This window comes from Galeopterus variegatus, unplaced genomic scaffold (genome assembly GCF_000696425.1).
Source record: "Galeopterus variegatus unplaced genomic scaffold, G_variegatus-3.0.2 Scaffold154, whole genome shotgun sequence".
NCBI lineage: Eukaryota > Metazoa > Chordata > Mammalia > Dermoptera > Cynocephalidae > Galeopterus > Galeopterus variegatus.
In genome coordinates this window covers 833854-848501 of record NW_007726265.1, presented here as the reverse complement: position 1 = coordinate 848501, position 14648 = coordinate 833854, and the positions used below count along the sequence as shown (strand labels likewise).

General features: G+C 59.2%; 1 protein-coding gene across 1 annotated transcript in view; it reads right to left on the bottom strand.

Annotated features, from left to right (window-relative positions):
• Position 1: 1 nt before the first annotated feature.
• Positions 2–14648, bottom strand: part of ZBTB7B (zinc finger and BTB domain containing 7B) — a 16236-nt gene continuing 1589 nt past the window's right edge. The window contains exons 2-3 of the mRNA XM_008592712.1: positions 2697–3862; positions 2–2317 (exon numbers count right to left, since the gene is read on the bottom strand). Of these exons, the coding sequence (XP_008590934.1) occupies positions 1852–2317; positions 2697–3856 (1626 nt within the window). The 5' untranslated portion in view covers positions 3857–3862 and the 3' untranslated portion in view covers positions 2–1851. The remainder of the gene's footprint in view (positions 2318–2696; positions 3863–14648) is intronic.

Here is a 14648-nt window from a genome sequence, read left to right as displayed (position 1 = left end):
GTGTGAATCTTAAATTATTATTATTTCTTCCTGTCGCTTACACCCGAGGTGGAGGAGCAGGGGTGGGGGGAGGGAACAGGAGAGGGGGAAAAACGCCTCCCCCTCTAAGGCACTGACTGGGAAAGCCGCAAGTAGGGAGAGGGGAGGCCACTTTGACCCCACTCTCTGGGGCTAGGCCCCAGGTCTCCCCAGTCCCCGGCTCCCCCCATCACCTGAAATGCTAAGATGAGGCCCAGGGTAACCCGACCTCCCCCCAACCCCAATATATTACATCATCACTTTTTAAATAGATACAGGGACTGGTCCCACTACCCCCTCCCTGTGACCCCTCCCCACTGTTGGGGGTACCTGGGCAGCTGTGCAAATGGGCATAGGGGTGCATGGAAGGGAGGGAGAGCACCGGGCCCCTGAACCTGCCCCTTTTAAGGAGGGGGAGGGGCCGCCAGGCCAGGGAGGGTAAATAGTGCAAGGCAGAGCCCAGGCCGCATCGGGGTCCAGCACCCGGCGAGGAAGTGGGGGAAGGTAACCCCCACCCCCAGCAGAATTGGGTAGTTAAAAATCTGAAACTAGATTTCAACAAGACCAACATATGTGGCTATGTACAGAATGGGGGTGGATTCAATCCTAAGAGAAGAGTGAGGGGATTATTCTCCCCTGCCCAACAGGAAGCCCGGCTGGCAAGGATTTGGGAAAGAGATCTCTTTCCCACAGGTCCACAGCCCACTTTCCTAGCGGCCAAGCCACAAGTTATTCGCTCACAGCCTTGGCAAGGGGGCGTCCGCTCACTGGCTGCGCGGGCAGGGGTGGTTGAGGTTCGTGAAGACGGCTCGCTCGAAGTGGCCGCCGGGGGCGCTCGCCCGCGTAGGGCACGGCCGCCAGATGGCGCCCGCTCGCCCGCTCTCCGCAAGGATCCCCCCAACCCCTCACCCGGTCCCACACCCACAGCCGCGCCAGCCCGGGGGCGGCGTGAGTCAGGGGCGGCAGCAGTGGCGGCGGCTCCGGCTCGCACCTGGGCGTGGAGGAGGTGGGGAGGAGAAGAGGGTAGGACGCAGCCCGGCCCGCCCTGCCCTCTGGCCCCGAGGAGGGAGCGGCGGGAACAAGACATTCCCTGCCCGGGGACGCGGGAGGGGAGGGACAGGGAGAGGAGCGGCTCCCCTAGCTTGGGCGGGGCCCCTCCCGCTGCCCCCAGGGGCGGGCGAGCCAATCAGGCCACCCCGCCCCCTTCATCAGGACCCCATGACTCAGCGCTGGGAGCAGGGCGGAGGGGTACTGGGATGGCTCCTTCCTTACAGGCCCAGTCCCCCCAGTCTTTCAAGCTTCCAACCTGCTTTCCCCCACCTACCCTTTCTTTGCCGCCCCCCTTTGCATAATTCACTGCCAGGAAAAGGGAACAGAAACCAGGAAGGAGGGGTCTCGGAAGGGAGGGGCAGTCCTTCACCCCCTTACACAGCCAAAACCTCCAGGAGGAATGGGGCGGGGCAAGGCTTTGGTCCAAAGCCCCCACTCCCTAGAAACCCGCATAGCCGAAGTGGGACCCCACAAATCAGAAATACATTATTGCTTCTACTCCCCAGGAGCAGCCGGGGACAGGGACCCCACCTTTACAATAGAACTGTAAATATACACATAATATTGTATGTATCACTCCTTGGGGGAATCACCCCAATCTGGGGAGCCTCTGCCCCAAAACCTTCTCAGCTTGGAATTGGAATGAGGGCTCAGGGGGAAGGGGCTGATTCTCATGCCAGCAAGGTTTAGTGCCCATGACCCCAGCTCTGTCCTGCATGTTCCCACTGCTTGGCATGGGTGTCCCTGGCCTTGTGCTGCTCCAGCCTGGCCACTCGTCCCTCTTTAAGAGGACTCCATGGCACCTTCAGCCTGGGGTGTGGTGGGTGCCCCTTCCTCCTCATCATCATCAGGGGGCCCCGGGGTAGAGACCGGGGGCCCAGTGGGGGCTGACTGCTCCCAGAATCGAGCCAGGGAGAGGCGGAAGGTGTCCAGGTGGCCATTGGAGAGGTCTAGACCAGCGGGGGATGGGGCAGTGGTGGAAGGTGGTGGATAGTGGGGTGGTGCATCGTCCTTGCGACGCCGCCGGGTGCGCACCTCCAGGCAGTTCTGGCCCTTGAGGTGGCGCTGCAGGTGGTCCTCCTTGGCAAAAGCCTTGTGGCACAGGTGGCACTCATAGGGCCGGTCCCCTGTATGCAGGTGCATGTGGTTCTTGAGGTCGTAGCTGTGCAGGAAGCGGGCTGGGCAGTGCGGGCACGAGTAGGGGCGCTCTCCTGTGTGCTTCCGCATGTGGATCTTCAGCTTGTCGTTCCTGGCACAGGCAGGGGTGAGGGGGCAACGGAGGTGTTCAGGATGGGTTCCCCAACTCATCCTGCCCATGCTCCCAGGCCTTGTCCCACTCCCGGTCTCATCCCTCACCATTTGTTTCCCCATTACTGCCCCAGTATACCCCTGCTGATCTGCCTCCAGCTAACCTGGGCCCTGCCAGCATCCACTCCTCTGCTTCCAGCACAGCCTTCTTGTGCACCAAATCCTTCATGCCCCAGACCCACCCCGCTTGGTCTGCTTTCTCCTGCTCTCTCTCCTCACTCCAGTAACCAACACACACTCCAGTCCCTCCAGGGTGTCTTAACAACCTCTCCCCACCCCTGCATGGCCCCCACTGAGCCCCTTCCCCACTTGGTGCTCACCGGGTGAAGCGGACGCCGCAAACTTCACAGGCGAAGGGTTTCTCGCCTGTATGGGTCCTCATGTGGCGTGGCAGTTTGCCTGCCCCATGGATGATCTTGTGGCAGACTGGGCACTCCTGAGGCATCTGGGAACGGCGTTTGCGCACTAACTTGTCTTGGCCGTCCAGGCCTGGGGCCAGGGCATCTTGGTGCAGGGAGCTTAGGTAGGCCATCAGGTCAGGATCGATGGCATCCTCGTCTGAGCCCAGCTCCTCTGGGGACAACGGGGGCCCACTACCCTGTGCCATCCCATAGGCCGGGGGATATACCAGCTCCTCCTCTTCTTCCTCACCCTCGTAGGCCTCGTAGCTCAGGGACCCTTCAGGGGGTGAGGCATTCCCTGTGGGAGGGCTGTAATTGTCCCCCAGACCACTGCCCCCACTGCTGCCCACTCTGCCTGTCACCTCCTCCTCTTCGTAGGTCAAGGGATGGGTAGGCACTGTGGGCACCTCAGGTACTAGGTGGTTTGCCCGGGCCCCCTTCGTTTGCAGGAAAGCTTTTCGGGGCTTGCGGCTGCGGCGGGCAACAGGCCGAGGCGGAGGTGGTGGTGGTGGTGGAAGAGGCACCTGCGGAGGGCTGTCTTCACCATTGGGAACTCCAGAGGCTGAGGCCGTGGCTGTGGCGAAGGCCTCCAGGTACTGACGGGCTCGCTCACAGTCGTCCTCATCTGGGCTGGGAGCTTCTAACCCACTGCCCTGCAGAATCTCCATGCAAGCAGCGATGACACAAGGGATTTCCAGCAGCCGGGCTGCCTGAAGCACAGCCGGCATGTTGGCGCTGCTGGTGGTCAGCGTAGCTGTATATGCAAATTCGAGCAGGGCACCCAGTGCTTCTGGCCCTACAAAGTCCAGCTCACACACACCGGTCCCTACTGCCCCAGCAGCTGTCCCACCACCCCCAGACCCCATGACTGTCCCACCACCGCCCTCAGTGAAAAGCTTCTTGAAGTAGTGGCTGCAGGCAGCCAGCACAGCCCTGTGGGTGCGGTATTCCAGGCCCTGTGTCCGGATGGTGAGGTCGCATAGGTGGCCCAGTTGGCGCTGCTCGTTGAGGCAGCTCAGGAGCTCACTGCTGTGGTCCGGGAAAGGAATCCCAATTAGGTCATCTTCGGAGCTCCCCATCTTCTCCTGCAGGGTCAAGTAGAGGAGAGGTTAAGAGTGCTTATCCCTAAAACAACAACAAGAGTGCTCATCCCTGCTAGGAGGTCTGAGGAAAGAGTACGAACATTGGCCAGCACTTATTGAGGGATGACCACACACCAGACACTCTAAGTACTTTACACTCAGTTAATCTTCTACAACCCTCTGAAGTATGATTATCATCCATTTCACAGACAAGGAAACTGAGGTTCAGACAGGTGAAGTGACTCTCCAAGTTAAGTGAAGAATGGGGTTCAAACCCAGGCAGTGGGCCCAGAGTCCGTGTTCCTAACCACTGTACTATTCTATTCTGTCTCTGAGAACAGCCCTGCCTTTCTGGCTCTTTCCTAGAGATCCATCTGCTTCACTTGCCCCACTCCCCATCCCTTTGGAAGAAGCACTTGACTAGGAGATAGGATGCCTGGGTCCTAGTTCAGGCTTCATGGAAAATTGACTGAAGGACTCTGGGTGGCTCCAGCAGCTGCCCTCAGTCATCTGAAAAGGGGGGTAACAGTCTTTACAATGTAATCTCCTCATAGCCCGGAGGTTGGGGAGAGGCCGATGAGAGAGTTCAGATTCACACTGGACCAAGGTCTGCTGGAGGCCAGGTACACCAGGGGCTTTAACTCAAGTTATTTCTCTAAAGCATTTAGTACACTGTGTAGAACACTGCAAACAAGAGGAGGCAGCTTCCAAGTACCATCCTCTTCCTCATCATGCCCCTCCCCCAGCCACCAAAAGTTCACCTCCTCTTTTAGATCCCCCCTTCTAGAAGCCAAACGGGAAACACAGCTCCCAGCATCACTCCCCCCTATATCTTCCCCTCCCCCATGGGGCCAAGGAGCAGCCACCCTTTGCTGGGGTGTCGCTGGTGCTGGCGCGGGTGCTTCCTGCCCCACACAGATAAGCATCGCCCCCGCCCCCTCCCCCATTGCCAATAGGCCAAGTTCCAGTCCCACCCCTCCCCCTCAGCCACCATCGCTACCTCTCCCTCCCCATTCCAGGAGAGCCCAATCTCCAGAGGTCCATGGTTCCACTCTATGCTTTTCCCTCCAAGGTGCAGCCATAGAAGACACAGAGCAGCAGTCATCCCAAGGCTGGCAGAGGTGTGGGGCAGGGGTTGTGGCCAGAGTTTGGCCTAGGAGGAGACCTGCTTCAAGTCCTGGCTCTGCCCCTATCTTGCTGAATGACCTTGGACAAGTCATTTCTCTCTGAGCTTCAGTTTCTTCAGCTGTACCAGGAGAGGGTGGGGTGGAAGCCCCAAGGGCTCAGCCCTTCAGCTCTGACATTTTGTGAGTCTGGAGCAACTGGAGATAGTGTTGGGGCCTGGAAACAGCTGGGCTCTGAAGTCAGCCAGGCTTGAGTTTGAATCCTTGTTCTGCTGCCAATTAGCTCTGTGATGTTAAACAAGTGATTTAATCTCTGAGCCTCTTTCTTCATGTATGCCACCTGACTTCTAGGGTTGTGGTCAGAGTTAAATGAGACCAAGTATGGCACAATGCCGGACACATGGTAGGGGCTCAATAAATGTTCTGGCCTTGGCCTAGCCTGGGGGCAGATTCTACTATACAGATAGCCTCTGCTAAGAAAACTACTTGGCGACAGTCTGCTTCCCTCCCTCAAATCACTGAGAGGGAGCCAGGTTAGTTCTTGCTACATGACCTTGGACAAGTCACTTCCTTCACTGAGGAGGCCTCAGTAGTATGTTCCTCATCTGTAATATTAAAGGCTAGTGCAGATGATCCTTGGGCAAGTCCTACTGACATTTTGTCAGTGTCCTCTCTGCCTCTCCAACAGCTGTTCAGCACTGGCCACTGATAGGGAAGCATTTTTATTGGGGGGAGGGGTGTTGGGGGACTCAAGAGCTACAAATTTCCTCTTTAGGACACAAGAACTGATTGTCTCTGTCTGCCTCCTTGCCTACCACCTTCATTGCAATGCCCGGGCTCCCGCGTGGAAACCTTGAGTGAGCAGCAGCCACATGTCTGTCTTTGCTTGTAAGCCACACTTTAGGTCCCCACAGATAGCGCACCTGTTCCCACCTTAAGTCCCTAGACCACTTCTCTCCCTGGGGACCTAGCAGTCTGGGAGCTCTCCTTGCTCCCTTTGGTTATCCTGCCTGTACTTTACAAATGGTACAAGTGGTAAATGGCCCCAGGACTTAGGAACAAATAAAAACCAGGTGGGCAGCAGCAGCAGCCACGGCTGAGGCTGCAAAGGCCACTTAAGCAGCAGTGGGCACCTTCCTGGGCCCAAGTGGATCCTGTCCCTCCTAAGGGATGGGTGGGGTTGTCTGCACTGTCCATTGGCTGGGAGCTGGGCACCCGCAGGCACGTGGCTCACCCCATCCCTCTCCCTCCTTCCCTACCCACCCCACCCATTCCCCCTGCTAAACCCGCCTCCTTTCTCCCACCCCAGGGCCAGTCTCCGTGGCAACTTGGTGTGGCAGGGCACTGATTGGCTGACCCCGATGTCAGGTCACAGGCTCAGGCTGGTTCACCACGCAACTCACACAGGGCTTGGGCAAGGGTGGGTGTTTAACCCCTTAGGCCCAAATCCAATGCCCATGGCCAAGAGGTGGCAATGAAGGAGGGGGAGAAGAAGAAGCAGAGGACACACGTGGGAAGGAGAGGGTGTTCATACAGTTCTCCAGCTTCTGGGAAACTCCCCCAGCTTTTACCTAGGGCTCTGGCACCCATGCTAACATAGGTGCCACCTGGAACTATGCTGGTGCCAACCAGGCCAAGGGGGTACTCCTAACCCCATCATCTGGCAGGGGTGGGTGGGTGGAGGCCTCCCCCTTCTTTCTGCCAGGGTGGGGCACTGGTGCCAGAGTGCCCACCCCACCTTGGGCACCCTTCCACCTCTGTATCCCAGAGGGCCCAGTCCCCCAACGCCCCATGAAGGCGGCCCATCCCCACCCAGCCTGGCATGCCCCCTCTTGCTAAGACCTTGTGGGCATGGGTGTGTGTGGTGGTTGGGGGGGGGCAGCTGTGCCAGGGAACCAGGCAAGGTCTGTTTGGTCTGTTTGCCTGGTAGGGGGAAGAACTGGGGGCCCCGCCCCATCACTCCCCTCTTTCCCGCCACCCCCCCAGGCTCCCCTCACTGTCAGGCCTGCTAGACCGGCCAAGCCGGTGGGCAGCTCTCTTGAAACTGGGCCCTGAGTCAAGCCTGCCCCATCTTTGGTTGGGGGAAGACTTCAGAGTGAGAAAGGTGGGAGGGGGAGCAAAGGTGGGAGCCCCTATCACCTACCCCTCAGTGCCCAAGGGCACTTGCCAGGGTGTGTCCACCACCAAGAAACCAAAAGGTAGAGGGCACTGGCCCTGTCTTGGAAAGAAAAAGAAGACTGGAACTCTTTCCAGGTGCTGACCTCAGGCAGTGTCCAGTACTGGGCTGGGGGGCACCAGGGCAAACACTGCTGGCTTGCGCCAGCTGAAGAGCAGGGATAGGAGGCCCTCAACAGGGCAGCTGAGTAAAGCTGGCCCCCTTCCCCCCACCCTGGGGATTAGGGGAACGAGGCTTAGTGTGGGGGGCAGCAGGCAGAACCCGGATTAGCAGCAGAGAAAATAGATATGGGCTGGAGACACAGGCACACAGAACCCCCCCCTCCCCAGGTTCCAAGGCCCCTGCCTTCAGGCTCTGCCAGGGAGCCTGAGAGGGACCTGGCCAGGTTTCTCTGGGAGCAGCAGTTTGGGGTTAGGGAGGATGAGGACCAGGCTGTGATATCTTCCTGCTAGGGGTGATGGAGAGACCCGAGGCTCTTCCCAATGTTCCTGGCACTTTGGCTGGCCACCCCTCCTCCCTACTTCTTTTTCCTTTCTACCGCCAACCCCCACCCCAACTCCAGCCTCAGGTTCTCTTCCTGTTTTTTTGGAGCTAAGTTTGCACGAAGCCAGGGCTTTGGCCTGTGGCTGGACCAGGGGGGTGGGGAAAACAGACAGCCAGTCCAAAGTCCTCAGGGACCCAGGAATCCTAGTTCCCCAGCTTCCCTCACCCCTTCCCAGGGCCTCTGGGGCCCAGGGGCCACAGACATCTGGATTGTCCAGTTGGGGAGGCAGGGTAAAGGGGCTGAGCCACATCTCGCTCAAGGATTGGAAGGGCTCTGAAGGAGAGGTCCTCCGCCCAGGGATGCCCTAGGTGCGTATGGAGCCCTTCTATGCCCACCACAGCCCCTCCAAGCTTAGGCATGCCTTCCCCATCCCCCATATGACGCTTCCCCCTCCTAACCTCACCACCCCCAGCACTCACACTTCCTGGGGGCCGAGGCGGGGAAGAGAGACCGCAAGCCACGAAGGGGGAAGGAGGCAAGGGGAGTTGGCTGCTTCCCGGTGCTGTGGGGGTTAAGCCTCTCCCTGCTGTCCAAATCCCCCAATCCTGATGCTGGGGGTCCTGAAATGAGGGAGACCTCAGTGCTCCCCCATATTTTCTTTCCATACCACCAGCCCTAGCCCACAGCCCCTTAGGCCCCATCAAGGGAAATATGAGGGAGATAAAAGATGGCGGCGGAAGGAATGGGGGCAACTCTCTTTCCCAGCCTTTACCCTCCCACCTTTGGGTACCCCCTGTCCATAAGCCACCCTTCACTCTTGGCCCTTTCTGTGGCCACCTCTTTCTGACCCCTTACTAGCTTCTCTGACCCTTGTCTTCCCTCCACATGATTCATTCTTTGCTTTCCTTCCTTCAGCCCTTGCCGGGCTCCTCACCACCTCTCTACCACATCTCTGTCCCTAGGCCTCCTCCCAGGAACCATCCCTTCCTCTCCTTTTTCTTCCCCTTTGGTTCTCTCTCTGGTTCTTTCTCTTGATCAAGCCTCTTACTCAAGCCTCTCCCACTTTCTCCACTTATCCCCTGCACCAAGCATCCATACTCTTTTCCCAGGCATGTGTGGGTTAGACAGGGGCAGAGAAATTAAATCAGGCACGAGGGCCTGCCCTCCAAGGCTTGGTCTTGCCAAGAGATGGTCTTGTTTAGGACACCCATGCTCCCCTTCTGGATAAAGCAGGGACTAAAATTTGGGGGCCATTTGGGGATGATGAGTGGCGGAGAGGAGGGTGTGTAGTGAGAGCGAGCGGATGTGGAGCGGGGGTGGGGGGGACAACCTGTACCTCTCTGCCCGTCAGAGTTTCCAGTCCTGGAGCTGCTGGACTTTCCCCAGAGGGTGCCCACCCTGGGCCAGGCAATGTCCACTTGGACAGACCCTGGCCATCAGGGTTCCTAGCAGGGTCTGCCCAGGCAGTGCCAGCTCCCCTTAGGGCCTGAAGAGACTGCACAAGGTGCCAGGGTCTGTCCTGTGCCCACCCCCTCCCCCCAGCGTAGTGTCTCCGGCTGAGTAACTGAGCTGACTGGTAACCCCACACCTGCCAAGCCGCCGGCAGAAACCTGAGCCCCCCAGCCCCAGAGGACACCCCAGCCCGATCCCCGGACTCCGGCTCCTTGCCAGCCTGTCCAACCTCCTGGCCTGGCCCAGCAATCACCCAGCTCCTGTAGGCCTCTTTCTGCCTCTCCTGGTCCTCTTGGGTGCCCTCAGACTCTGAGGCCTCCCCACACTCCAGCTCCTCAGACCCTCAGTTCCCTAAACCCCAAAGTGAAGTCTGGATACCCTCTTCCTAGCCTGTTTATCAGTCCTTCTCTGACCCTTGGCCAATTCTAGGCCTCTTAGCCCCCCTGGGGCCTGATCTCCCAAGCCAGAGCAGGGCCTACTCACCTGAACGCTGAGGGGCCTTACCGGCAACTCCTCCTGGCCCCTGGGGGCAGTAGGTTGGGAGGGGTGGGGGAGGGCCAGGCTGGGGGGGAGGTAGGGTGGCTGTTCCCCGCTCCAGCTCCCTCCTTCAAAGGGGCCGCCCACGACCTGGCCCAGCCCCTCCCCCTACAGCCTTAACCCTCTGGGTGCTGTCCCCCCTCCCCCCAGCTTGGAGGGAGGGGTTACCGGAGGGCTGGCAGCGTGGGAGAAGGCCCAGAGTTTCAGCCTGTGTGCCCAAAGCCCCAGTTGTACCCACCCCCTCCTGTCCTTACTCAGTCCTAAAAGGGGAAAAAGGTGAGGGGTAGGAAAGGTAGGAGCTGGGAGAGTCCAGGAGGACAGAGGTGAGGAGGAGCAATGGGAGAGGCTGCTGGAGGTGGGACCAGGAGAAGGAAGAAGGGAGGGGAGGGTACAGGAGGCGGCAGTGGCCAGAAGAGGGAGGAGGGAAACCCTGGACAGTCAGTGCCAGGGGTGACAGGTGCCCAGGTCCCAGCCCCTCAGGGCATGTGGGATAGGGGACCCCAAGGAGGCCCTCTATACTATAGTAGGCCCCTTAGACTCCCTGGGAGCTGGCCCAATTCTTCCCCCCACCACTGGGCTGGGGCCCTCAGGGGCTGGGCAAGGCGGCACCCCGCCCTCCCATAGCCTCACCCCAAACCCACTCACATACCACAGTTCCTTGCCCAGGCACCAGCCCCTGCCAACCAGGCCAGGGGGCAGCACTCATGCCAGCCCCCAATGGCTAGGGGGATCAGGGGGACAGAGTTGGCCTGAAGGGGGTTGACAGATTGGGGGAGCTGTGGGCACCGAAAGAGGAAGAAGCCAGGAGGGGGCATCTGCTGGGAAGCGCCTAGCCCCACCCCTTGCGCAAGCACTGCCACCCTGGCCGGTTGGGTGGGACCCGCCTGGGCCTGAGGGGCAACTCAGGAGGGCTCTGAGCCCAGAGAATGGGTGGGCCACAACGTTTCACTTAAACAACTCCTGGTATCTCTTATTCATGGAACGAGAGTATCCGCCAGACACTAGGCCATCCCAAATCCTGCTAGGTTGGGGGGACCACAGAAATGCCCCCTGAAGTACCCCCTCCCCTTTCTCCCCAACAGCTGCTGGCTCAACGCCGCTGGCCTGCTGCCCCTCACCAGCTCCCGGCCCGGTTGGCACCTACCCACCAGGATGCTGGCAGTCCTGCTCTCCTCTCCCTCCTACCCCCCTGCTCCCAGCACCCTATGCCAACTGTGGGCCTGGGATGGGGGAGGGTCACCCCTGTGCCTTGGTGCCAGCCAGGCAGGCTGAGGCCCCTAGACCCTACTAAAGCCCAAGACTCTGTTCTCAAGCCACCTCAAGAGGCAGCACACTGGGGAGGCCCATACAGAGAACCCAGGAGGCCATGGACAGCTTCATGAGCAGTTATTGAAGGCTCCACGCCCCAGGGTGGTGGCCAGTGTCTCTCTCTGCCACCAGGCACCAACCTCCCAGCATTCCCCCTGCCCAAGCATTTGCTTGGGCACCAAAGTCCCTGTAATTCCTGAGAGCCTTAGTGCCTGCAGCCTGCGAGGGAGTGGGGTGGGGCTGCTCTCTGCCCTTTGATCCCCATAAAGGGAGGGAACCAGCCTAGAGGGCAGGGGGCAGGGAGGGAGTTCATGGGGCCCCTCCATTTCACCCCTGTAGGGGCAGCAGGGCAGGGTGTGGGCATCTTTTGGGTGGAGCCTTAAGGTGAGATATGTAGCATGTCTCATCAGGGAAGATAGATGTCAGTCATGGATACATGATGTCACGTGGGAAAAGGATGGCGAAAAGATACTGGGGGGATGCAGAGGGTACCCATGTTCCAACCCATCCTAGTCCTGGCTTTTACATTCATCCAGAAACATTTCTGGATTCAGCCAAATTGAGAGCTCAAGGAGGACTACAACTCCCAGTGTGCATCACAATTGCTTTGTATATGCCTTGGGAGTTGTAGTTCCCTTGAGAAGCCCTGGGTTCTCCTCTTCCCCAGAGAGAGCCTTGCTGATGGGGTGGGGAGGCAGAGGACTTGGTCATGAATTTCCAAGAGGACTGTTTATGAAGAGGTAAAAGTTAGGAGGTCCATGGTGGGGAGAGAGGACCCTTGCTCCCAGGCAAAGGGGGAGGAAAGGAGGAAGGAAGGAGGAGAGGATGTCTGTTGAAAGGGGCATATGGGTGGGGAGGAGTTGGGGGGGGCAGTGGAAACAGGAAGGAAACTGAAGCCAGAGACATGAGGTCGGAAGCAAGGGCCTGGGGGAGCCCCATTCCGAGGCCTGGCAGGGACTGGGAAGGCATTTCTCCCTGCTATTCTGGTGACCTGGGGAGGCATAAGAGGTATTAGTGACATCAAGTGGTAGCAGATTGATGTATTTGTAGGGGTCAATGGCTCCATTTTCCTGCTATCAACCTTTTTTTCCCTGGGGTACCCTCAACCCCCCGTATCTGGCACAGGTATTTGGTGGCTGGGATGCTCTGAAGGCTGACCCAGTTCTGGGGAAGCTAGCAGGCGGAGGAAGGGGTTGGGGGAGGTCAGGGCCATGACTGATGGTGAATATAGTGGAGGTTATGTGTGAGGTTAGGCCCAGGTGTGAGGTCAAGGAAGGGTGCTGGAAATTAAAGATGCTGTTTTCCAGGGCAGAGGTGATGGCAGCTGGGAGGCCTCAGGGAAGAGGGCTAAGATGTCAAGGCCACCTGTCTGTCGCCTATCCCAGCCTGTGGAACAGAATGAAGAGGGCAGTCCTCTCTAGCCTCCCCAGGAAATTTGCAAAGGTAGCTTTTACCCTGTGCCAGGCAGCTTGTGAACATTAAAGACAGCAACTCATAGGGCCAAATGATGGCTGGGTACCTTTCCCTAGTTGGGGTGGAGGTCAGAAGTGGGCAGTGGTCCTGCTTCAAGGCTACTTTCCCTGGGTTTCCCAAGACTCTGGGACAGATGCTGACAGGCCCCAGCCAAGACTCTTGCCAAGACCCAAGCCTGGCTAGGTGTGTGTGGGGTCTTTCTTGCCCACCCCATTTCTCTTAATGGTGGATGACAGTAGCCGTATCCCTTTCCCCCCAGTCCCCCAGGCCTGCCTTGGCGCCTGGCCGCTTGTGTGTTGGCAGGACTAAGGGGGGGCAGGGGGGTGGCGAGGCAACTTCAAACTGTCCGGGCAAAACGTCAAGTTTACTCACGAGTTTACTCAGCAGGAGGGGGAAGAGGCCAGGGCAGGCACACCCCATGCCAGGGTCCTATCCGTCTGGCTGTCCCCACCTTCCTTTCCCACCCTCCTCTTCAGCCCTCGGCCCAAACAGGCACAGGCCCCAAGCCCTGGTGGCAGGGCAGTTTTAACTCTCAGGAAGGTCAGGGAGCCAAGCGGGCTGGAGGCAGGAAGCCCCAAAGCAGGCCCAGAGGCTTCTATCAGAGGGCAGTGCCCTGCCTGGAGCCCATTCACTACTACTATCTTAGGGCCTTGGCCTTGGGCCAGGAGATCTGGGTCTCTCAGCCATCAGGAAAGGGGCAGTACAAGGCCAGGCCTCCTCCATCTGATCAGTCTCCTGGGCAGTGACTTCTGAACCCAAATGACCAGTCCTAGGCTGTGCCTCAGGCACCAGCATGATGCCATCCAGGCAGCCATAGGGTCAGGGGCTGGTTCTCTCAGCCTTGGCTGGGAATAGGGGGCCAGAGCCCTATCTGACCTACTTCCCTTTCCTCCCCACCTGCTTTCATTCTCTGCATCTCTCCCCCAGCCTTCACTATCCCCACCCCAGAGGCGCTCCGCCCCCCCATGCCTGCTGGCCCCCCTCCCCCACCCTTCCCCAGGGTGCCAAGTGCAAGCACACAAAGGGCCCGATGGTGCATTGTTAGCCCAGCCCCCGCTGCCCGCCGCGCCCTCCCAGGGCGGGCACTAGGCCAAGGAGGAGCTGGGGGCCCTGAGTGCCAGGGGGCACCATGGGGAAAGGGGAAGAGGACAGCACCTGTCTCCCAGACATTGGGGTCCATATCAGCCAGGGCTGAGTAGTGATAAGAGTGCCCCAATAGAACAGGCCGCTCTCCTTGATACCTGAGCCTAGTGGGCACTGCCTTCTTTCTTCCCCAGAGCTTCTTTCTATTAACCCCTTTCTGACCCCTGTGCCAAGGCTGAGGGGTGTGGTTCCCAAAGGAGGGGACAGTGTCTGGGGGTGCCAACAGGCTGCATCGTGCCCACAGCAACCATGCAACAGAAGTACGCTGGGGGAGCCGGGGTCCCAGGGGCCAGGGACAGAAGGTACTGACAGAGATTTCTTCTTGTTTCATCACCTGCTCCAGGGGGAGCCCCCTGCCCTTCTTCCCAGTTACCACTAAGGAGGAATACTAACTACCACCCAAACCTAGTCACAAATATGTCTCTCTCCAGCGCAGCATAACACTCCTTAATGCCTACTCTCTCCTCCCAACCTGATGTCCACTTCATGCTAGCTCTCCCAGCAGTGCCAGGCGAGTACAGGGGTGACCAAACCAGTTGGTGTGTGTGGGGCAGCAGGAGACAACCCCATAATCCTCCAGGTCTCACCCCCCCACCCCACTCCTTGAGGGAACAGAGAGTTCCCATCCTGGTTTAACCCCTCACTGCCCAATCTAGCTCCCCAACCCCGGATAAACTGTCTCCCTCCTCCAGGAATAAGTTGGGGGAAGGAGGGAATAGCTGCGCTGACTCATTCCCATTCCCAGCTGCAGCTAGGGGTCTCCAAGGCATTAAGGCGGGGGTCAATTCAAGAACACCCTCCACCTGGCCCGGAAGCCAGGACAGCCTGCCGGTCTCCCCCTCTCCCCAGCACCCACTTCCGGTGTCCCAAACTAGGTCAGCAGCGCTCGTTTCCTGTGGGTCAACTAGCACCGGCGCCTCTGCCCCTCCCCTGCTCCGGACCCAGGCTCCCCGCCCCCCCGCCCCCCAGGGCGCCCCGAGGTCTCACCACGTCTCAGCCGCCCTTTGATACGTGGGGGTTGTGCGAGGAGGGGGCAGGGGACCCGCCCTCTCTCCAAACACCAGCAGGGCCGGGGCGCCTGGGCAGGCACGT